The sequence below is a fragment of the Notolepis coatsorum genome, assembly GCF_963971535.1.
Source record: "Notolepis coatsorum genome assembly, chromosome: 1".
NCBI classification, from domain to species: Eukaryota; Metazoa; Chordata; class Actinopteri; order Aulopiformes; family Paralepididae; genus Notolepis; species Notolepis coatsorum.
The window spans coordinates 52834687-52858998 of record NC_140165.1 but is presented as its reverse complement, the minus strand read 5'-3'; the positions used below and the strand labels follow the sequence as shown (position 1 = coordinate 52858998).

Genomic DNA, 24312 nt, shown 5'->3' with positions numbered 1-24312 from the left:
CCTCGGCTCGGACAGCCAGCCACCCGGTGGCGATGCCCTCGCCCCGTTGCTGTCCCTGTACCATTACGCATACGCCTGGGTGAGTTTTGATTGTGATGTCACTCACCCAGCGTAGTGCCCTTGCCCCCGTTCCCGCTGCTGTTCCTGTACTTTTACGCATACGCCTGGGTGAGTTTTGATTGTGATGTCACTCACTCAGCATAATGCTTTTTGCCCCCCGTTCCCGCTGCTGTCCCTGTACCTTTACGCATACGCCTGGGTGAGTTTTGATTGTGATGTCACTCACTCAGCGTAATGCCTCTTGCCCCCGTTCCCGCTGCTGTCCCTGTACCTTTACGCATACGCCTGGGTGAGTTTTGATTGTGATGTCACTCACTCAGCGTAATGCCCCTTGCCCTCGTCCCGCTGCTGTTCCTGCACCATTACGCATACGCCTGGGTGAGTTTTGATTGTGATGTCACTCACTCAGCGTATTGCCTCCTTTAGTTCTCACTTAGTTATTAGTCTGGACATTTCATCTCCCACTCTGTTTTGTTCTCTCGTGGATATTATTTTGGACATTTCATCTCCCACTGTGTGTTTGTTCACACGAAGATAGTATTTACTTAGTTACTTTGTTATTTGGACTGTTCTGCATCTGCTCTGTTTGTTCCCTTTGAATATTAACCCTCTCCTCTGTTCTGCAGAGCGGCCCAGATGTTTTCCCACCAGTCCCCAGTTCCTCCCTGTCCCCAGCCCGCCTCCGCGGTTCTCTGTCCCCAGTTCCTCCCGGTTCCCCAGCCCGCCTCCGCGGGCCTCAGTCCCCTCTGTCCCTAGTCCTCTATCCCTAGTTCTCCTAGTCCCTAGTCCTCTTTCCCTAGTTCTCCTAGTCTCTAGTTCCTCTGTTCCCTAGGCGTTCCCTTAACCTTCCCTTAGGCGTTCCCTTACCTTCCCATAGTGTTCCCTTTTCCTGCCCGCCTCTTAAAGGCACTTTACCTTCCCCTCTTGTGTTATTCCAGTGTTTTGTGTTTTCTCCCTTAAAGGGACAGTGCCCTTTTTCCCTGTTCTAAATAAATATCTGTTTCTTGGCAAACCATCATACCTGTCTTGTGTTGTGCGATTGGGGTCGGTTACAAACCATAACACAGTGACCATACCGCCAGACATCGCAGGGCCTTCTCTAAGGCTATGGGAGTTGCTCGGGAGAAGGGCATAGAAGTCTACCTAATTAATATACTCTGCGACTCTGAAGATCAAGATGGGCCGCGGAGTTGTCTCCTGCAACCACCTATTCACGTCGCCGTCCGAGGCGGAGAGGTTCCTTCGACGCGACACAACGTCCCCCCGTCCGAGGATGGTGAGCCGGCCCCGGCGGAGCAGGCTACAGGCGTCGGAGAGTGACAGGCTTCGGAGCCTTGGTATGCTAAGCGCAAGCTATGCTAACTTTCGGGCTCTCTCAGCTAACTATAACGTTCCACTCGCCTACCACGGCCTTTCGGTCCAACAGAACGGTAACACTCATGGTTTATCTACGCTGTATATTTCCAGAAATGGGTATGCACACTGACTATTTTCAAGTATAATTCAGATGACTTGTGCTTTTTGTTGACAGAATCCGGCTATAGGGCGACAATAATGTGGTCAAGAGGCATGGTTTCTATCTTTAGCCTTTAAGCTGCGTGGTTTATTCATTCACATGGTATGAGCAGTAGCACATGAGTCCTCCTCTCCGAGGTAGGTGGGGGAGAGAGGTAGAGTAGGAGGAGACATCTCTATTTATACTTGCCACCTGGTGGTGTCTTGAGTGGCTCCGCCTAGAGCGCCCTCTAGTGGAAACAGTTATATATGCAGTTAGACAGTTACTAACAATCCTACATAGAACCTCTGACTTCAACACTCCCACTTAGGGTTGTATTAGCATACTGGATAACTTCTCCAAAAAACATTTTTACAAAGGAAATAATATAATCCAAAAACATCAAAAAGAATATGGCAGTCAATATCTACACACCAAACATGACCTCTGCAAATCTCTTCAATTTCAATTTGGAAGGAAGGTTTCGTCATAGCGTCTGCTACCATGTCGTCCGTTGGACAATACATCAGTGTCATCCTTTCTTCTCTGATGACAGATCTGATGAAATGATATTTTATATCGACATGTTTACATCTCTGTCGGCACACAGGGTTTCTAGCAATCGCAATGGTTCCCTGGTTGTCCTCGTAAACAACAGTCTTCTTATATACATAGGTATCCATCCCTTCAAGCAGTTGTTCCAGATACATACACTCCTGTATGGTCATAGCTAGAGCCATATATTCGGCTTCACAAGTTGATAGTGCCACTGTGGGCTGCTTCTTTGTTTTCCACGAAACCAGTGGAAACTGTGTTCAAACTCACACAATATCCTGTGGTACTCCTTCTATCTGTGGTGTCAGCTGCCCAGTCTGCATCACTGTAGGCTTTAAGTCCTAGACCCTTGCTGCTCTTTCTGAAACACAGTTGTTTATCTGCTGTACCTTTAAGATAATGAAAGACATGTTTTGCTGTAATCCAATGCTCCTCTGTGGGGTCAGCAAAATGCTGTGACAGTTTACTCACTACAAAACATAGGTCAGGGCGGGTACATGTTGTTAAATAAATGAGGCTACCCACAGCTTCTCTGTAAATTTTTACATCTGTCAGTTTCTGAGCATCCTCCTGATAGTCTAGTTTTTGATCACATGGTGTTTCCCTTGATCTACATTCTTGCATGTCAAAACGTTTCAGGATCTTTTCCACATATCTCTTCTGGGATATTTTTACACAATTGGCAGACTGTTCAAAGTCCATGCCTAGAAAATGCTTTAACCTCCCAAGTTCTTTCATTTTGAATTTGGTGGAGAGCATCTCTTTCACCTGTGCTAGGCTTCTAGTGTTGTCTGCTGCGATGATCAAATCAACCACCCAAATGACGATGATAACTTTTCCTGACTCCTTTGACTCCCTCGAGTAAACACAGGGGTCTACTGGGTTCTGTAGGAAGTGATCTTCGATAAGACATGTATGAAGCATCTCGTTCCAATTTCGCCCAGACTGTTTCAGGCCGTAAATGGATTTTTCCAGCTTACACACTAGCTTCTCTCCTTTCTTTTCGTAAACCCTCAGGTTGTTCCATATATATCTCCCTATCTATGGGTGCATGCAGATATGCTGTTTTCACATCCATCTGATGTAAAAATTTAATTGTCCTCAGCTGCTTTCTGCATCACTACCCTTATACTGGTCAGATTGGCTGTGGGGGAGAATGTTTCACCATAGTCTATCCCCTCCCTCTGACTGTAACCCTTAGCTACAAACCTCGCTTTGTACTTGTCGTGGCCTTCAATACCCTCCTTGATTGAGTGCACCCATTTCCCTCCCACTGTCTGTCTGCCCTCTGGTAAATTGGTTAGAGTGAAGGTGTGGTTGTCCTCTAGGGACCTCATCTCCTCATCCATTGCTCTCTCCCATTTACTTGATTCAGGGGACACTATGGCCTCTTTAAAGGTCTGAGGTACCCCACTAACTACCCTGTAGCAGTAATCAACGGTGGTAGGTGTACTGTCACTCCCTTTTCGGGCATAGTCTGTCAGATACTTTGGGGGTTTGTGTTCCCTCGAGGGATACCTCCCACTGCTTGGGGCGCTTGACGTCACCCTCGGGTGCTCCTCGTCATCGCCCTCTGGGGGTGGCTGACTGTCTGCCTGCACGACCGTGCTAAGTACACTGGGCTGATGTGTCTCTGTTTCTACACACCTTACTCTAGATTCCAGCTCTGGCTCCTCTGTCTGTGTCTCGCCCTCACATGTTGTATTTGTGACAAACTTGACTAGCCTGTGTTTCTGCACTCCCGCTTTACCGGGATAATAAACCAGGAAAGCGGGGCTTCCCTTGTCATGCCCTACAAAGAGTCCTTTTTCACATCTGGACTCGAGCTTTCCTCTGTCCTGCAGGTACGCATAACACACTGATCCAAATCGGTGCATTCTGGCTAGATTACACTTCTTTCCTGTCAGTGCTGTATACGGGGTGGTGCCCGTGTGCTTATTAAAGCACCTGTTTCTGGTGTAAGCGGCTTCTTGCACCGCATAGTGCCATAGACTCTTAGGTAAGTTACTGCCTACTAGCTTACACCTAGCCATTTTGAAAAGAGTGCGCCATTCCCTCTCTGTCACTCCGTTCTGGTGTGGTGAATATGGACATGACGTCTCGTGTCTTATCTTGTTCCTCCTCAACAGTGATTGGAACTCTCTGTTTGTGAATTCGGTTCCGTTGTCGGATCTCAAACATCTTACGTTACCATAAGGGGCTATGTCTGCCAGGAATTTTTCCGTGGCCTGGAGTGTGTCACTCTTTGCTTTAAGAAAGTAAACAAACACTGCCCCTGTGCACACATCTGTAAAAGACTGTACATATCTAAAGCCTCCTATGGACTCGTTTCTTACTGGACCGGCAAGATCTGTGTTAACCAACGCAAGTGGTACCTTTACTTTTTCTGTGGGATTTCTGTTTCTCGATTGAGCAAACTTCCCCTTTATGCACACTACACATTCTTTATCAGGTCTACACTTTTCACATTCAATGTGCATGCCTTCTGTCACTGCTTGCAGTTTCAGTAAATCCTCGTAATTACAATGACCCATAATCTCATGCCATGTCTGAATATCGTGGCTGACAGTTACTTTACACATATCATTGTCACCATTACACTTTTCGTTGTCATTACACTCTGTTTGCAGGTAATACATTCTCTGATACACCTCTATGTTAAATCTCGTACCGTTGGGCTCTACAAGAACATTTTTGCCTTCAATGAAGAACACTCTGGCACCGTTCGCAGTAGCAGCTATTACAGAGAATAGTCCTTGTGGGAACGATGGTACATAGAGAGCGCTCTTTAACGTCACTGTACGCCGGCGCCCCCGCTGTCCGAGAGGCATTCCTGTGCGTCTCCTCTCTCTTTCGCCAACCCGTAGGTGCGCTTCCCGTCTGCCAGCTCCATGCTGTGTCTCTCCGGGCGGAATGTTTTGTCAAAGTTCATGAACCGACTCCTGTCGTTGATGACGTGGGACGACGCACCTGTGTCCACGAACAGTCCCTTCCTTTGGGCCTGCTGCAGCTGAGTTGGCCTGGTGACGTACGCTGTCAGTGCCCTGGGGATGAAGCCCTCTCGTCCCGCTACTCTCCAGGCGTCGCCTCGATTCGTCTCACGCTGACCATTGCCGCCATCTTGTCCATGCGCGTGTTGCGTGCCCTGGTCGCGTTTCTTCATGCACGCTCTGTCTGCGTGCCATGTGGATCTGCAGAAGCCACACCAGACAGTCCTTGTGCAGTTACTTCTCCGATAGCCTTTCTCTCCGCATCGCCAACACGCCAGCTCCGTCGTGGGCCTGGTATTTTCCGTTGGCGTCGCTCGGGCCTTCAACATCCTCTCTACCGCCTCCACGGCGGCTGGGTGGATATCTTCTGAGGCCTCGAAGTTTCTTAACTTGGCCTTGAACTGTCCCAGCGTCATGTCCGCTGAACCGTGCGTTACCAGGAGTGTGAACGGTTTGTACAGCTCCGGTAGTCCTCTCATCATCATCGCCATCATTAGCCCATCGATTGGTGCTTCTCCTGCACTCCTCAATGGCATCGTGATCTGCTCCGCTCTGTTGATGTATTCGGTCACAGTCTCTGTGTGCCCCTTCTTCAGGGCCGTTAGTGCTATGTGGAGGGCCACGACTCGGGGTCTTCCTCGCCCGATGTAATGCTCTCTCAACACCTCCAGGCTTTCTCTGCCTTTGTCTTTAGTGTCGCGGAATATCAGCCCCAAGCTGGTGTCGTCGAGCAGTGGCGCTAACTCACAGTACGCGTCTGCGTTACGCTGGTCGTCCAGGGCTTGCTCTTCCGCCGTCAGGTCTCCCGTGGGGGCTGTCAAGATCGTCGCCTTCAGTCCCGCACCGTGTATGCAGCATAGCATGTGCTCTTCCCAGAGCTCGTAGTCCTCTGCCTTCCCATTAAATGAGGGCCATTTGCTCCTTCCTTTGGTCGCCACGAGTTCTAAGACGGGGTTCTCCCCCTCGCCTCCGTTGGGCTCAGCAGGCTCCGTCTCCCCCGGTGCCGCCTCCTCGGGGCTCTGCGCGCTGCTCTCCGGGCGGGTCCGCTTGCGCTCAGCAGCCCGTCGGTGGGGTCGGTGCTCCGCTTCCTCTTGACGCGCAGGATCATCGTGTTGGATTCCATGTTGCTCTTTGATGGTGGGCGTAGTTTTAGCTCCTGTTGACCTAGCGTCTAGCCACGCGGTACTCCCGGTGCTAACCTAGCCTATACTTTAGCTAAACTTGCTACCCTTATTATTTCGCCCCGGCGTGATCTGGGCCCATAACCTGTTGACAGAATCCGGCTATAGGGCGACAATAATGTGGTCAAGAGGCATGGTTTCTATCTGTAGCCTTTAAGCGGCGTGGTTTATTCATTCACATGGAATGTGAATGAGTCCTCCTCTCCGTGAGAGGTAGGTGGGGGAGAGAGGTAGAGTAGGAGGAGACATCTCTATTTATACTCGCCACCTGGTGGTGTCTTGAGTGGCTCCGCCTAGAGTGCCCTCTAGTGGAAACAGTTATATATGCATTTAGACAGTTACTAACAATCCTACATAGAACCTCTGACTTCAACACTTTTTAACGCATTGGTCTTTTTATTATCTGAGCATTGAACTTCGCACAGGACTTCGCATTGACTGTTATGCATATTGTCTTTTTTCAAGTTTGCACTTGGATGAACTGTGCTTCACAGGTTTCACTCAAACGAACTAAGTGCTAACGTATCTGCCGGTCGAGGGGTATGGCCCTCTCTTGGCGGAGCTATCTACGTGAATCAGGATAACAGGCCTTCAGCCTGATTAAGCTAAGCTCAAGGCATGCTGGTTGTCCAGCTCTCCTAGCTAACATTACCATTGCCACGTGTCTACTATGACTTTTTTTTCTCCGGATGCACACTGACTATTTTCAAGTATAATTCAGACAACCTGTGCTTTTTAACGCATTTGCCTTTTTATTGTCTGAACATTGTACTTCGCACTGAACTTCGCATTGACTGTTATGCATAATGCCTTTTTTCAAGTTTGCACTTGGCGCACTGTGCTTCACAGGTTTCACTCAAACAAACTATGTTCTAACGTATCTGCCGGTCGAGGGGGATGGTCCTCTCTCGGCGGAGCTACCTACGTGAATCAGGATAACAGGCCTTGAGCCTGATTAAGCTAAGCTCAAGGCATGCTGTATGTCCAGCTCTCCTAGCTAACATTGCCGTTGCCACGTGTCTACTATGACTTCTTTTTGCTCCGGCTGAATGATAACGCTTAAGGTTTGTATCCACTGGGTTATCTCAATGACGGGTACGCATGTTGCCCTTTTCTCAAGATCAACTCAGACGAACTGTGTTTTAAATTTAATGCACCTGTTGTTATCGTCTGCACTTTGGACTTCACATTGAACTCTGCATAGATTTCCTCTCTCAGTTGAGTGAAGTGGGTTCCTTTTGTTCCTTGTTCCTTTTTTGTAAATTGTTACAATATACCTTACAAGTTATTAGTATGGTTAAGATACATAATGTTGTTGTGGTTGCTGTGCTCGGTCAAGGTTGACCAACTGATGTTTGATAGATACCGGACAAGTATTTTGAAGTGGGGGAGGGGGGAGGGAATGGGGGATTGCAGTATTTTTTTATTTTTGTTTTCACGCTCACGCTCGGAACTCAATAGGACCTTAACAAGTGGATATGTATCTATTATGGTGTTCTACTCCAAACGAATTACACTCAGTCATACTGCAGCCTTTTTAGACTATGGCTCATTTGAACATATTTATCTGGAATACAGGGGGTCTCAATATTCCACATAAACGCACAAGTGTACTAACGTGGCTAAAAAGGAAGGAAGTGGACCTTGCTTTACTGAGTGAAACACACCTTTTATTGGTGGATAATGCAAAAATGGCAAATACATTTTACCATAACATAAGTTCTTCTTCTTTTAGCACCAAGGCCCGTGGGGTAGCCATAATAGCTGAACGAAAATTTAATATTAAACTGTTGTGTGGTGTGGTCTGATGCAGATGGTCGAATTACTATTGCTAAAATAGAATGTTCTAACCGAAAAATTGCGCTGATCTCTTCTTACGCCCCTAATTTGTATGACGCTAACTTTTATGCTGTACTCACTGCAGCTATGCTGAAATTACCTGATTACTCATTAATAGTAGGAGCTGATTTTAATTTGGTTAAGGGTTTTATCAGAAGTAACACTACTCTCTTTGCATCTAATCTCCGCAAGGGTTGTCTCCAAGTTGGTGGAATTGGAAAAGCTTCATGCCACGTTGATCTCTTCATTGCAGCACAACTACTCTAGTCGACTGGAGCTTCAAATTAAGGTAGTGAAAAAAGAGATTAACTCCATTTTAAAACAACAATCTGAATTTCAAATGCACAGAACAAGACAGCACTACTACTTTCACCGCTCCAGGCCTAGTCACCTACAGAAGGTTAACCTTTCACTACCACACTACAAACGGTTAACATTTCACTACCACACTACAGATGATTAACCCTTTCACTACCACACTACAGATGGAAGCAAGTATAATGAGCATATCCACTATTTTTCTGGGTTTTAAAGTGTCCCAATCTCCATTTCACTGTCTCTTTTCATTGCTACCACCACCCTGATACACACAGCTTTTGTAATGTACTTATTTGTAATACGTACACATTTTTTATACAGTACATAAATATATTAGTTCTGGCTATAACAGAAGGTACATTATGTTCCTTTTCCCCTGTGGTCGATTTTATTTACATATATTACATATGTAACGGATAATATGCATATAATATTTACATATTTTAAGTAATATCTGTTCCCTTGAATGTCGCCACAGACACCCAGTTCATAATACTTGGTGATGGTGCAGAGGCCGGGCTTCCATCAGTCATGGGCTCGTGCACCGCTGCGTTCCTCATTTGGCAATAGATAGCGACTGATAAACAGATATTTATTTAAATGGGAATCTTTGAGATTGGCACTTTATTAAGGAACACAGCTGTTTTGCCTAGGGGGGATGGAAACAGGGAACAGGGAACAGGGAGCTGAGTTGCTGCATCAGAACATCAGGAGGCCAAGCTAGTTCTGAAGAGGCACGCGCTCCGAACAGGCTAGTTCTGAAGAGGCACGCGCTCCGAACAGGCAGGTTTTGAACGGCCAGGTTTTGAACGGCCAGGTTTTGAACGGCCAGGTTTTGAACGGCCAGGTTTTGAACGGCCAGGTTTTGAACGGGCAGGTTTTGAACGGGCAGGTTTTGAATGGGTAGGTTTTGAACTGCGAGGTTACGACCGGCCAGGTTTTGAACGGGACGGTTTTGAATGGCTAGGTTTTGAACGGTGAGGTTTTGAACAGCTAGGTTTTGAACGGTGAGGTTTTGAACGGCGAGGTTTTGAACGGCGAGGATTTGAACGGCGAGGTTTTGAACGGTGAGGTTTTGAACTGTGAGATTTTGAACGGCTAGGTTTTGAACGGGCAGGTTTTGAACAGCTAGGTTTTGAATCGGCAGGTTTTGAATGGCGATGTTTTGAACGGCGAGGTTTTGAATGGCGATGTTTTGAATGGCGATGTTTTGAACGGCGAGGTTTTAAATGGCGATGTTTTGAACGGCTAGGTTTTGAACGGGCAGGTTTTGAACAGCTAGGTTTTGAATCGGCTGGTTTTGAATAGCGATGTTTTGAACGGCTAGGTTTTGAATGGCGATGTTTTGAACGGCGAGGTTTTGAATGGCGATGTTTTGAATGGCGATGTTTTGAACAGCGAGGTTTTAAATGGCGATGTTTTGAACAGCTAGGTTTTGAACGGGCAGGTTTTAAACGGGCAGGTTTTGAATGGCTAGGTTTTGAACGGGCAGGTTTTGAACGGGCAGCTTTTGAACGGCGAAGTTTTTAATGGCGATGTTTTGAACGGGCAGGTTTTGAACAGCTAGGTTTTGAACGGGCAGGTTTTGAACGGGCAGGTTTTGAACGGCGAAGTTTTTAATGGCGATGTTTTGAACGGCTAGGTTACGAACGGCCAGGTTTTGAACGGCAAGGTTTTGAATCGTGATATTTTGAACGGCTAGGTTTTGAACGGGCATGTTACGAACGGCCAGGTTTTGAACGGGCAGGTTACGAACGGCCAGGTTTTGAACGGCAGGTTACGAACGGGCAGGTTATGAACGGCCAGGTTTTGAACGGGCAGGTTACGAACGGGCAGGTTATGAACGGCCAGGTTTTGAACGGGCAGGTTACGAACGGGCAGGTTATGAACGGCCAGGTTTTGAACGGGCAGGTTACGAACGGGCAGGTTATGAACGGCCAGGTTTTGAACGGGCAGGTTACGAACGGGCAGGTTATGAACGGCCAGGTTTTGAACGGGCAGGTTACGAACGGGCAGGTTATGAATGGCCAGGTTTTGAACGGGCAGGTTTTAAACGGGCAGGTTTTGAACGGCTAGGTTTTGAACGGGCAGGTTTTGAACGGGCAGGTTTTGAACGGCGAAGTTTTTAATGGCGGTTTTGAACGGGCAGGTTTTGAACAGCTAGGTTTTGAACGGGCAGGTTTTGAACGGCGAAGTTTTTAATGGCGATGTTTTGAACGGCTAGGTTACGAACGGCCAGGTTTTGAACGGCAAGGTTTTGAATCGTGATATTTTGAACGGCTAGGTTTTGAACGGGCATGTTACGAACGGCCAGGTTTTGAACGGGCAGGTTACGAACGGCCAGGTTTTGAACGGCAGGTTATGAACGGGCAGGTTATGAACGGCCAGGTTTTGAACAGGCAGGTTACGAACGGGCAGGTTATGAACGGCCAGGTTTTGAACGGGCAGGTTACGAACGGGCAGGTTATGAACGGCCAGGTTTTGAACGGGCAGGTTACGAACGGGCAGGTTATGAACGGCCAGGTTTTGAACGGGCAGGTTACGAACGGGCAGGTTATGAATGGCCAGGTTTTGAACGGGCAGGTTACGAACGGGCAGGTTTTGAACGGGCAGGTTTTGAACGTGCAGGTTTTGAACGAGCAGGTTTTGAACGTGCAGGTTTTGAACGTGCAGGTTTTGAACGAGCAGGTTTTGAACGAGCACTGCACTAGTTCTTAAACAATCTTAGAGACCGGCAGATGTGCGTCACTCCCTCCCAGAGGGGGATCACTGACGTTCACCTCCATTTGTTTCCATTTAGTAACAAAAACGAATGTGTTGTTCTTCTGTTAGAGCTTTGAAATGCTGGGCTGGACCCTCAGAGAGACTCAAATCCTCCTCAACAAAACATTTTCTTATCACTTCTCCTCACTTCTGCAACAAATCTTGGTTGTTTTTGCGGGCCGCACCCCACCCATCATCTCCTCATGATTCCACATGGGTGTCGGTCGCCAGATGTTCTGGAGGATGAGGTCCGTCTGTGCAGCCCAGAGCCCCCGTCTCCTCCCTCATGACATCATCTTTGGCCTTACATATTATCTGCTTTCAAGCCCCTCCCATCAGGCCTGGAACTGCATCACATTTAAACGTCAACTGTTCCTGTCTCTCCCCGAGTTGCTTTGATAATGAACATCTGCACCATAACATCCTATACTGTATGCGGTTGAGAAACAAGTGAAGTGTTTGCCAAATTGTGTGCCTTGCTTTTTGTGTGTAAATGTAATCAGTGCGATCTGTATGCATGTGGAATTCCAAATGTAAACGTAAACAAGATCGAAATTGATCAACTAAGATAAATGCAGTGAACTACTGAGATCTAGGTAGCCTAACTTTTCCAAGTGAAAGGTAATTTGTGAACAGAATATACCGTTTAAGTAATGCTATATTATTTTGACTACTTGTTGCCCTCATCCCTCATCCCTCATCCCTCATCCACGACCCACCTGGCCCACACCTCTGAGGACCCATAGTTTGAGAACCACTGGTATAAGTAACAAACAAAAGGGTTATACCAGCACTGAACACATATTATTCATATGAATTCACCCTGTGTGTGTCCTGTTTTTATTCAGATCAAAGGCAACTTTACATCCCATACAAATGTATTACATGACAACAGAGCCTTGTGAATTGGAGTCCTTTGGTCCGTAACTCAAAGACAAAGCATGCGTAGGTATTCAAACACACATTCTATTCCGGGGGGGCTGACGGAAGGGCTGACGGAAGGGCTGTTGAGCGGAGCGAAGTGGATGGAAGGCGTTAGTGATCTGCCCTTATCGCCACGGCGACTGGCCGTCTGGAGGTGTCACACACTCTCTCCTTCCTAGAGTCCCTCTCTGTGCCTCTGGGCCAGGCTGATAAGACACTCCCTGACATGTCATAGACTTCAGTTAACCCTACGTGCACTCTCTCACTCTCACATGTGTGTGTGTGGTATGGTTGTATGTACATATGCTTTGTGTGTTTGTTTGTGTCTCTAACTGTCTCATCGACCACATGAAAAAAGGTACATGATGTAAGTTATGTTATAGCCATAACTCATATATTTACGTATTGTATCGGCAAAAGTCCAAAACAAACGCCGCAACCAGGAGTTGAACCAGCAATCATTGCAGTCACAGATGAGTGCTCTCACCTATGATTATAGATAGAGTTGAGATTAGTTTTTATATTCGCTTAACGGATATGGTTAAGACATAAAATGAGAGTTAAGTTTAGGATTCGATTCCCAAGCAGAGAAACTTAAACGTTTTCTGGAAACTGAATAAAAAAGATTTTTGTTGAATATGTGATATAGTTATTTGTAACATATTACAGTTTTGATACAATACGTAAATATATTACTTATGGCTATAACATAATGTGCATTATGTACCTTTTTACCTGTGGTCGATTTACATATCTGTGTGTGCCACTCTGTCAGTGGTGGACAGACGTTTTACACATGTTAATTTTTCCTTTAAATACTCTAAAAGTGGCTTGTTGGCTAACGGTATCCATGCGTTTGAAAGATGAATGTTCACAATGCTAACATCCACCTACTAGTTATATATACAGTAGCTACTAATGTATGTAATGTATTTTTACCATCTGCCATTATTTTAATACATTTTTCAACAAGATCTCGTCAACTGGACCACAAGTTAGAAAGCTGTGTTTTTCAGGGCACTGGAGTTCACAGATTCTCTTTTGGCTGCAATTAAATGCAACAGGAAAAACTGTCAAAATGCCAAAAAAGTTATAATCGCCATACTTTTCTTATTAAAGGTGCTATAGATAACATTTTATGTGGAGTTCTCTTTTTCTTTATAATACATCCACAGAGCTTTTAAAAAGGTGCAGAATAAAAGTATTGCTTTTCCCCCCCCAAAAGGGTATATTGAGTAATAAATGTATCACTTAAAATGTTTTGTTGCCGGTCCAAAATGAATGTTGTTGTTTACATGTTGCAGAAATGTATCCCCTCCCTACTTCCCATTTCCCCCACGTGGAAGGCACCTGATTGGATAAATGACAAGCTGGTGCTCTAGTGCGACATCCAGTGGCTGAATGTTATCTACATTTAAATAAATCTATTTTAAGTCTATTTTGCCACTTGCTATTGCCAACTGATATATCACAATAGTGATTCTACCTATAACCACTTCATGAATATTTTTACATTTGCTGTTCTTGGCTGCTCTAAACACTGGCGTCTGGTAGGACATTCCCGGAAAATCATCCGGCACACAGGAAGTGATGTGTTTTCACGTCACCGGCAGCAGCCGCAGTTTGGAATGAGCAGAAGGCTGGCTCGGTCATCAGCATGCATTTTCAAATATGAAAAGCAAGTCAGTGCAAAGCAGAAACGCAACAGAAATGACCGCTTACCACCAACAGGTGTGTCTCCACAATAAACAGAAAAATTAAGATCTTACGGATAACCACTTTAAGGTTTGAAATGATGTACTACAGTACACTTACTGGGTGTGAGGGCGTGCACGTGTGTTACGGCACGCTGGGTCGTGACCTCGGTGGCCTCCATGTTGGAATCAACCTGAGTTTGAGAACAAGATACTGACCTCTATCAATCAATCTCAATCGCATAACACACATATATTCTAGTATAACTGCGTTACATCGCCTTGGTGTCACAATCGTTACTTAGCATGTCACTGACACGTGTTCAATATGTTTGTTTATCCATTTATTATAGAATACAAGCCTTTAGAAGCTCTTGTTATGGACCAGAAACATCAAACATATTATGGCTTTTCAAGAGGCCAACTAGACACCAGATCAAGGCTCTAATTGAGCCTGATCCCTCAAACCAGCCATTAGGAGATTGCAGTGTTGTTCAAATGTACAAACTGCTTATACTATACGTTTAATGTTACCTTAGATAATGTACAGATAACAGTACAGCTCAATACATACAATTGTTAAGGGGATGCAGACCAGAGAAAGACTTTCGTCTTGTTTACATCAGGGTCCCCCATTTTCAATTCATCGTAACATATATGACATACATGACATACAGATAGACAGTACTGCTACATCTATACATTTATGACATACCAGATTTGCAAATACAGTACTGTTTGTGATACGAAAAGAGTCCAGAAAAAAAGTATATACATTTGACATAGAAACTGTACATTGGAGGAGGTTGGGTAGGTGGGGGGGGGTGGGGGGGGACTGTACGTTGGAGGTGGTTGGGTGGGGGGGGGGGGGGGGGGGGGGTTGAATAGGAGTGGGGGGGGGAGGTTGGGTAGGAGTGGGGGGATGTTGGGTAGGAGGGGTGGGTGGGGGACACTGTACCACTGTACAAGCAAAACTGTACATTGGAATATTGACAAGACCATACTTGGTAATTTACTGTACATTGGAGGGGGTTGTGTTAGGACATTTACAGCGGCCAGTTTCGAATTGCAGTCTCCCGTAGGTGTTTTTTGAGAGTGTTTTTGAAAGTGGGTAGTGATTCACATTCCTTTACAGCTTTGGGTAGGGCGTTCCACATTGATGTGGCATAATTGCGAAACGTGTTTAGTCCCTTGTTTGAGCCGAATCTGGGTTTAACATGATTTGTGGAGCTCCCTCTGGTGTTGTGATCGTGGTATTCACTGACCTTTGGGAAGTATTTTGACATGTACATGGGTACCTTGGTCATGTAGTGTATCTTGTAGACCAGGCCCATTGCAAGTTGTTGTACTCTGTCTTCTACTCTAAGCCATCCTAGGTTGTCAAAGTGGGCAGGGGTGAGGTGGGTTCTAGGAGTAAGGTCAAGCAGTAGTCTGACCAGTTTGTTTTGAGATGTTTGTCATTTTGTTTTTAGCGCCTTTGAGGTGCTTTGGTACCGAGGTGCAAGCATAGTCGTAGTACCCTTGAATGAGTGCTCCTGCCAGAGTCTTCAGGGTATTCTTGTTTACCAGTGAGGAGATCCGGTACAAGAATCGAGTTTGTTGGTTGACTTTTTTTATTACATTGGATGCCATTTTGTCACAGGAAAGATTTGCCTCTAGGATGGAACCCAGGTAGGTAATATCTTCTTTCCTTGTGACAATATTGTCACCCACTGTAACTGAGAAGCCGTCGGTCTTGCTGAGTTTGTTATTTGAACTGAAGAGAATGGACTCTGTTTTGCCCATGTGTAGTGATAGTTTGTTATCAGCAAGCCATATGCAGATTTTGCCTAGTTCTGAGCTGAGGGTTTTTTCAACCTGTAACTTGTTCTTGTCAGAGACCAGCAGGGCTGAGTTGTCCGCAAACAGGAACAAGTTGCAGTCACAAGCTGAAGACATGTCATTTGCATAAATTAGGAACAGTAGCGGACCTAGTATGCTTCCTTGTGGAACACCACAGCTTACTGTGAGGGGGGGGATAGGGTACCGTTTACCTCCACCATCCGCTCTCTCCCCTCCAGGTAGGATTGCATCCAGCTCATGATACACTGAACCTGCAATTACACTGAGCATGTTAATGCAAATGTAACAGTAAAGTGCAATAGCAATATACAATGTACAGGTGATTAAACTGGATAAAAAAATATATAAATTAGATAGTATTGCTGTATGTTATGTGAGCATGTTATAGTCATGTCATAGTCACGTTATATTCATGTTATAGTTATGTTATAGTCATGTTATAGTTATGATATAGTCATATTATAGTCATATTATAGTCATATTATAGTCATATAGTCAGAGTCTACTGTGTCCTTTCCCACTGTCGTGTTAGAAGGTTTCAAGTTCAAGTTTCAAGTTTCTTTAATAGTTGTCATACAGAAGTACAGAATACTCACTCGGGGCAATCCCTTAGTAACAGGGCTCGACCTTTAACACAACGCAGCGATGGCAATACGAGCCCGGCTACACTCACTGGTCACTGTGGAAACCAGGGGTGTAAAGTACTTGAGTAATTGTACTTCGTTACAATACTTAAGTACTGTTTTGGGGGATTTGTACTTTACTCTAGTATTATTAGGTTGGTATACTTGTACTCTTACTCAATTATATTTCAGAGAAAAAAAACATACTTTTTACTCCTTACATTTAAAATGCAGTCCTACAAAGTACAAAGTACAAATCTTGCAGGTCCAACTATTTTAAAATGGTATAGCATGTAAATTAGAAGTAAAAAAGAGGTCACAGTGTTCAGTATAGACATATGTACAATGTTCGATGCAGAATAGAAGTAACTGAGTTACCATATAATATACAATATACTATATGGTAACTCAGTTACTTCTATTCTGCAGCTTGCTTGTCCAAGTCACACACAACCACAATATTGCAAACAACAAAACACCAAATAGTTTAATTCGGAACCATGAAACATTGCAAACACTTACCAATCCCCAGCTCCAAGAAGCAAAAGAAGAGTTGTCTTCAACCCACACGGATGATACACTGGTGACTTACTAATACCAGCACAGTTCTGGTGCTCGCTAAGCATGGCCCCCTCCCTCCCTCCCTCCCTCCCTCCCTCCCTCCCTCCCTCCCTCCCTCCCTCCCTCCCTTGTCTCTAGTACACACTTGAATGGGTGTGAGCCACATCTGTTGCCTGCCGGGGGGACCTGTCAGTTCCCGGAGTGCATCTCTGAACCGAGATAAAGCTGGGAACGAGGTTAAACAGTCGGCCAATGGCGGAAGAGGTCCCACCCCTCCGCAGTGCAAATAGGCCACAGATGCTTGGCAGCCTCACAATCTAGTTCTGTAACTGTACAGTACACCCCCCCCTTGAGGGGTACGGTGTGATATACACATTGTCCATTGTATAAATAACAGTGTAATAATCTCTCTCCCTCCCATCATCTCGCTATCTCTCTATCCCCCTCTCTCTCTATCTCTCCCTCTCTCTCTCCCTCTCTCTATCTCTCCCTATCTCCCTCACCCCCCTCTCTCTCTCTCTCTCTCTCTCTCTGACTCTCTCTCCCTCTCTCTATCTTTCTCTCCTCCCTCTCTCTCCCTCTCTCTCTCTGACTCTCTCTCCCTCTCTCTCTCTGATTCTCTCTCCCTCTCTCTCTATCTCTCTCCTCCTCTCTCTCTCTATCTCTCCTCTCTCTCTCTCTCTCTCTCTCTCTCCTTCTCTCTCTCACTCTCTCTCTCCTCTCCCTCTCTCTCTGTCTCTCTCTGTCTCTCTCTTTCTTTCTCTCTCTCTTTCTCTCTCTCCCTATATCTCTCTCCCCCTCTCTCTCTCTCCCTTCTCTCTCTATCTGATTCACTCACTCTCTCTGTCTCTCTCTCTCTCTCTCTCTCCTCTCTCTCTCTCTCTCTCTCTCCTCTCTCTCTCTCTCTCTCTCTCTCTCTTCTCTCTCTCTCTCTCGCTCACAATTAAGTGTATGGAGCTGGTACCACTTTTGGGCATACATTAAATAAATACTATTATTTTTTTATAATAAATAAATAACCTTCTTTCTGTCTTTTACTATTATGTACCTTACTACTATACGTATACTACTAGCTATCATGCTAATATGTCTATACTACTAGTATATGCACTGTGTAGCACCCAAGTTCAACACAATTTGACGGACAGTATCACTGACCCTCAGCTGCCAGAGTTGTACCCTCCTGCTGACTTGTTGTACAGAACTTGGAAGTCATTTTGGATAAAAGCGTCAGCTGAATGACTAAATGTAAATAGTAACTGTGGTATTATCAGTTATTTTTTTACCATGATACCAAACAGTATTTCCATAATTTTCCTTTTTTTGCAAGTAAACACCAAGATACTTATTTCTTTCATTTGGAAACACCATGATATACAGTATGATGTAATATATGTGATGTGGTGTGTAATGTGATATATACAGTACATACTACAAGCTTAAGATCCAGACCACGCCTGTTCATCTCATAGAAACAGCACAGGTTACATATCAAAGTCAACCCATGCTCATGTAATGGAGGTCCGTGAGTATATCCACAGTCACCATGGACTTCAAGTGTTGTGAAGTGACTGTGGCACGTAGCGGTACTGCAATAAACTCATCCACCCATAAAAGGCATGCAGACATGTTACCAAAAAAAAGGGGAATTCACCTCTTGGTATTGTGGTCTGCGATGTCGCCCGCGGTGCGGGAGATCCGGGTTTGAGACTCACTCGGGGCAATCCTTTAGTAACAGGGCTCGACCTTTAACACAACGCAGCGATGGCAATACGAGCCCGGCTACACTCACTGGTCACTCTGTGGAAACCAGGGGTGTAAAGTACTTGAGTAATTGTACTTCGTTACAATACTTAAGTACTGTTTTGGGGGATTTCTACTTTACTCGAGTATTATTAGGTTGGTATACTTGTACTCTTACTCAATTATATTTCAGAGAAAAAAAACATACTTTTTACTCCTTACATTTAAAATCCAGACCTACAAAGTACAAAGTACAAATCTTACAGGTCCAACTATTTTAATTATATTTGTTTCTCTGGCAGAACTAACGTTAATGTTATTAATCCTGCGGCCGCACTTTATTTAAAAACAGCCAATCAAATCCCCATCAATGGAAAATTAACCCGCCCATAGCCATGCTGATTGGTCCTTGTGCAAGACTAGAAAGCGGGGATTTTTGATTAAACACCTGCTATCAGAAGAATAATTTCATATCAAATGAAAACTTGGCCCATGATGGAATGAGTTTGAGACTCCCGGTCTATCCCTTGCAATAAAAAATTGTTTTTACTTTAACTTTTTAGTACTTAAGTACATTTAAAAGTAGAAACTTTTTTACTTTTACTCAAGTGTGTTTTTAGCCAGATACTCTGACTTTTACTTCAGTACGATTTTGAGACGGTACCCATACTTTCACTTAAGTATAATTTCTGGGTACTTTTTACACCCCTGCTGGAAACTAAACCCCTGCCGTGGTCCGTGGTGGCTGTCTGTACTGAAGGACACCATACAAAGAAAGTCTCACAGTATCATGGCATTTATATAGCGCTTTAATCCGGGAATCCAACCGGGAACCTCTGGATTACCACCTCTACCTACCGAGCCACTGTCGCCCATGTTACTTCCATACTTTCTTTTGGTCACTAACATGATATTGCCATCAGTATTATGGTTTAAACTGGATTATACCATGGTATAATTTACCACAGAGTTGTGCCATGGTAAATGATGTGTACAATCATCGGTGCCATGGTGAATCTGAAATGACCATCAAACTACCATGATAGTTTTTTTTGTAAAAGAGTTAGGTTGAAATGTAGCCTATTATTAGCCTACTAACTCTTTCACTACCACACTACAGAATGTTAACTCTTTCACTACCACACTACAGAATGTTAACTCTTTCCCTACCACACTACAGAAGGTTAACCATTTCACTACCACACTGCAGAAGGTTAACTCTTTCACTACCACACTACAGAAGGTTAACTCTTTCACTACCAGGCCCGGACTGGCCATCGGGAGCACCGGGAGTTTTCCCGGTGGCCTGGCCTGCACAGATAAAAAAAAAATTAATGGAGGTGGAGGCGGGACCAGGCGATACAACTGATTGACAGCGGAGGCGGCGAATGGAATGGCAGATGGCACACTCCCACTTTTCTGAAAGGAGTTGTTAAATCTGACATTACAAAAAACAATATGTGGTGGTTATGATTGGGGCTGAAGTTGAATAAACAATTTATGAAAGAGAAAGTCAAAATAATTCAAAGATAATTCAAAGATTAGAGACCTTTGCCACATTGGCTACAAACAGAATCACTGCAAAGTTATCAAAAAAATAAGAATCTGATCAGACACAAGGGTTAAGTTGTTGTTCCCTTTCTAATTTCCTCAAAAACATCTAGTCTAGTTAATGTGATCAATATTATTTGACAATTGATGCTTTTTGTTGGAAATTTCAGTCAGTGAGCTCATACTTTGAGCGATTGAGACAACGCAATCTTCTGTCTTCGTTGTGCATGCATGCGTGTGCTCACCACACGCGATAGATGTGTCACTATTCTGGCAGTGGCTACTGTTATTATAGTATTGTAATGAAAGGTCTGTTATTTAATGTTTGTGTAAAGGGCTATTTTAACTGTTGATGGGTAGTGCATCAGTATTCTGTTTGAATAGGTGGAGAGAGGTGGTTAACTGTATTATAATAGTAAATAGAAAAATGTTTTTTTTTTTGAAGGTGGAGAGAGTAGCATTGCTATTGCCACAACAGTTTTATTTGAGGTTCATAACAGTACATTGTACTAAGCAATTGTTGGCTCATTAGTTTGTGATTCACATGCACTAAAATTCACCAGAATACAGGAAATTAAGTCTTTGTAACTAAAATGTTCCGGGTGGGGGACCCCCAGACCCCCCGCTTAAAAAGTGGCCTGATTGGGGCTATATTTCACGCTATATCTCCCGGTATGAATTATTTCCCCAGTCCGGCCCTGTTCACTACCACACTACAAAAGGTTAACCCTTTCACTACCACACTACATAAGGTTAACTCTTTCACTACCACACTACAAAAGGTTAACCCTTTCACTACCACACTACAGGTTAACTCTTTCACTACCACACTACAGAAGGTTAACTCTTTCACTACCACGCTACAGAAGGTTAACCCTTTCACTACCACACTACAGAAGGTTAACTCGTTCACTACCACACTACAGAAGGTTAACTCTTTCACTACCACACTACAGAAGGTTAACTCTTTCACTACCACACTACAGAAGGTTAACCCTTTCACTACCACACTACAGAAGGTTAACACTTTGAATACCAGGTTTTCCTTTGATTGATATGACCTTTAAAACATCTCATTCACTCCTCCGTGCTGGCAATGATCTTTATTTGTTTTACTGGCAGGTTTTACCATACTACAACCCTGACACCTAGAGGGCAAATGAGGGCAGCCCACTGGGTTCTCAGTGAAAGGCCAATTCACACGGAAGCCATTTTGCTCTGATGTCACGCTTAGGTTGGGTTCCTTTCCACCCTGTTCCCAAGCAACCCAACCCGAGCGTGACATAAGAGCAAAATGGCCAACTCTGGAGTAGCCAGCCTCTCCTCCAGCGACATTTTGTTGTCATTCTCTTAACAAGGAGGTACAGTAGCGGCAAACAATTGTAAGACAACATTTTCCATTTGATTGTTACATCTTTAATAATCACAGCTCATGCCACTGCCATAGGTGCGTCATTTAATTCAAATCATTGGTATCCAAACAAACAGAACGAGATTCCACAGGTGGAAATACATGTGGTCATATCGAGACAAATTAACATAATTAGAAGGAACTACGCGGTTTGAGATCTGCCTCGCGTGAAGAGAGCTGTTAAAGCCTATGTGAGCCGTCACCGAAACCAGACAATCCCAGTGTCTTTCTGCTGTCTCTCTTTGCTACCTATTTGAATCCTACGTAATGGGATAACACAGGCCCAATATGTGAAAAGGAAAGTATCAAATCGCCACTAGAAAGGTGTCAACAGCATCTGTGTTGGTTGCTATGTTTTATCATTTACAAGCCTTGCCCCCCCCACCCCCCCTTCTCTTCTTCTACATTTGACTGGTGTGACCTGCCCCCCTTCCCTACTCGTCCTCATGTTCACAGAACTCATGGCAACAGATGGTCACCATGGTGATGAATGTCATGAACTCTTGGAAGTCGCACTCAGAGTCGCCGTCCGTATCCAGGCTCTCCATCAGGCTGTCCAGCGTGGCCTGGTCCTTCACATGCTGCCAAGGAGGAGAGGGAGGAGAGAGGGGGCAGAGAGAGGGGGGGGGGGGGGGGGGAGAGAGAGGGGGCAGAGAGAGAGATATTTATTTTTCATTTTAGCATTTTGTACCTTAGTTGGTAGCACTTTATAATAACACCCTGTTATAATACATTTATAAGGTATTTGTAGATAATGAACTAATCATGAACAAACCATTTATATACATTCATAAATGATTATTAAATCATTTATAACTATATTTGTATACCGTTTACAAAGTATTTATAACGCATTAGTGGATAATGAACTAATCATGAACAAACCATTTATATACATTCATAAATGATTATTAAATCATTTATAACTATATTTGTATAAGATTTACAGATTAGTTCTACATTATTTATAACTCATTATCAACATTGTTTGTACTTGATTTGTTCATCATTAAATAATGTTGTTTAATGTGTAGTAACACATTTGTAGATGCTTTGAAAAATGGATATGAAAAAAACGACTATACAGTATCTCCATTTATTTTTCATGTTCAACAAATGATTTGTTAAGACATTCATAAAACATCTATAAATCATTTGCAGATGCTATCATGGGGGCCAATCTGAAGTGAAGCCTATTCATCATTAACAAGTGTCTAATACAGTTAATTATTTGTTTACTTTTTCATCACATGTTACAAATGTTGTAGGCAGCTTTCGGATACACCCTTCTTTGTGACATCAAACAGTGACAGGCACTAGGACCCAGGAGCACCGTGGCCAGGTATTGAAGAGTATCTAGAGAGGAAGTCTCACGCGAGCGAGAGTTGACGTCACGTGTGTTGTGTTGCCGTCTGTTTGAATGGAAGCACAAGTTATCCGTGCTGCTCCTGCCCCACGCTTTTAATAAGGTATGAGGAGGTTAAACACCTTTTTTTGTTGGTAAATCTATTCCATCATTTCCGACCTACAAACAACTCTTATATGTTGTGTAGACGTTCGTGTAGATGTGGTGGCCGCTAACGTCACATTTGTTCCTAATGTGTGCTCAGTGCTCAGTATGTATGTGATGACGACCTAGGATGGCTTAGAGTAGACGACAGAGTACAGCAACTTGCAATGGGCCTGGTCTACAAGATACACTACACGACCAAGGTACCCATGTACATGTCAAAATACTTCCAAAGGTCAGTGAATACCACGATCACAACACCAGAGGGAGCTCCACAAATCATGTTAAACCCAGATTCGGCTCAAATAAGGGACTAAACACGTTTCGCAATTATGCCACATCAATGTGGAACGCCCTACCCAAAGCTGTAAAGGAATGTGGATCACTACCCACTTTCAAAACCTCTCTCAAGGGACACCTACGGGAGACTGCAATTCAACACTGGCCCCTGTAAATATCCTAACCCAACCCCCTCCAATGTACAGTCATTTACCTAGTATGGTTTTGTCAATAGTCCAATGTACAATTTTGTTTGTTTGTACAGTGTCTCCCCCCCCCCCCCCCTCAATGTACAGTTTTGCCAATGTACAGTAATTTACCTAGTATGGTTGTCAATAGTCCAATGTACAATTTTGTTTGTTTGTACAGTGTCCCCCCCCCCCCCCCCTCCTCAATGTACAGTTTTGCTTGTTTATACAGTGTGCCCCCCCCCCCCCCCCCCCCCAACCACCTCCAATGTAGATTACCCAGTATGGTTGTCAATATCCCAGTGTACCCAACCCCCCCCCACCCAACCTCCTCCAATGTACAGTTTCTACATCAAATGTATATACTCCCTTTTCCTGACTCCTTCTGTATCACAAACAGTACTGTATTTGCAAATCTGGTATGTCATAAATGTATAGATGTAGCAGTACTGACTATCTGTATGTCATGTATGTCATATATGTCCTGATGAATTGAAAATGGGGGACCCTGATGTAAACAAGACGAAAGTCTTTCTCTGGTCTGCATCCCCTTAACAATTGTGTGTATTGAGCTGTACTGTATTGTACCCATTCTGCAATCTGTTAATAAAGTTTTCAATCAATCAATCAATCAATCAATCAATCAATCAATTCAAAACGACACGACACACAAGAGTAATAATTATTTGTGTCGTGTCATCACACTGAGCACACATTAGGAACAAATGTGACGTTAGCGGCCACCACATCTACACGAACGTCTACACAACATATAAGAGTTGTTT

The 24312-nt window shown here is 44.3% G+C and overlaps 2 protein-coding genes across 7 annotated transcripts in view; both read right to left on the bottom strand.

The window, feature by feature from the left end:
• LOC311236443 (uncharacterized protein) overlaps positions 1-16919 on the bottom strand; it is a 39687-nt gene extending 22768 nt beyond the window's left edge. The window contains exons 1-4 of one of the 6 annotated variants that reach the window (XM_084324119.1): positions 16807-16919; positions 16258-16340; positions 15853-15912; positions 13941-14013 (exon numbers count right to left, since the gene is read on the bottom strand). In XM_084324119.1, coding sequence (XP_084180245.1) covers positions 13941-14013; positions 15853-15900 — 121 coding nt within the window. In that variant the 5' untranslated portion in view covers positions 15901-15912; positions 16258-16340; positions 16807-16919. Of the gene's footprint in view, positions 1-13940; positions 14034-15789; positions 15811-15852; positions 15913-16257; positions 16341-16806 lie in introns of those variants that run through there. The other 5 variants (XM_084324122.1, XM_084324120.1, XM_084324121.1 and 2 more) reach the window with 5 other exon arrangements.
• Positions 16920-21581: 4662 nt separating this feature from the next.
• s100b (S100 calcium binding protein, beta (neural)) overlaps positions 21582-24312 on the bottom strand; it is a 10521-nt gene continuing 7790 nt past the window's right edge. Inside the window, exon 3 of the mRNA XM_084313141.1 lies at positions 21582-22131. Within this exon, the coding sequence (XP_084169267.1) occupies positions 21985-22131 (147 nt within the window). The 3' untranslated portion in view covers positions 21582-21984. The remainder of the gene's footprint in view (positions 22132-24312) is intronic.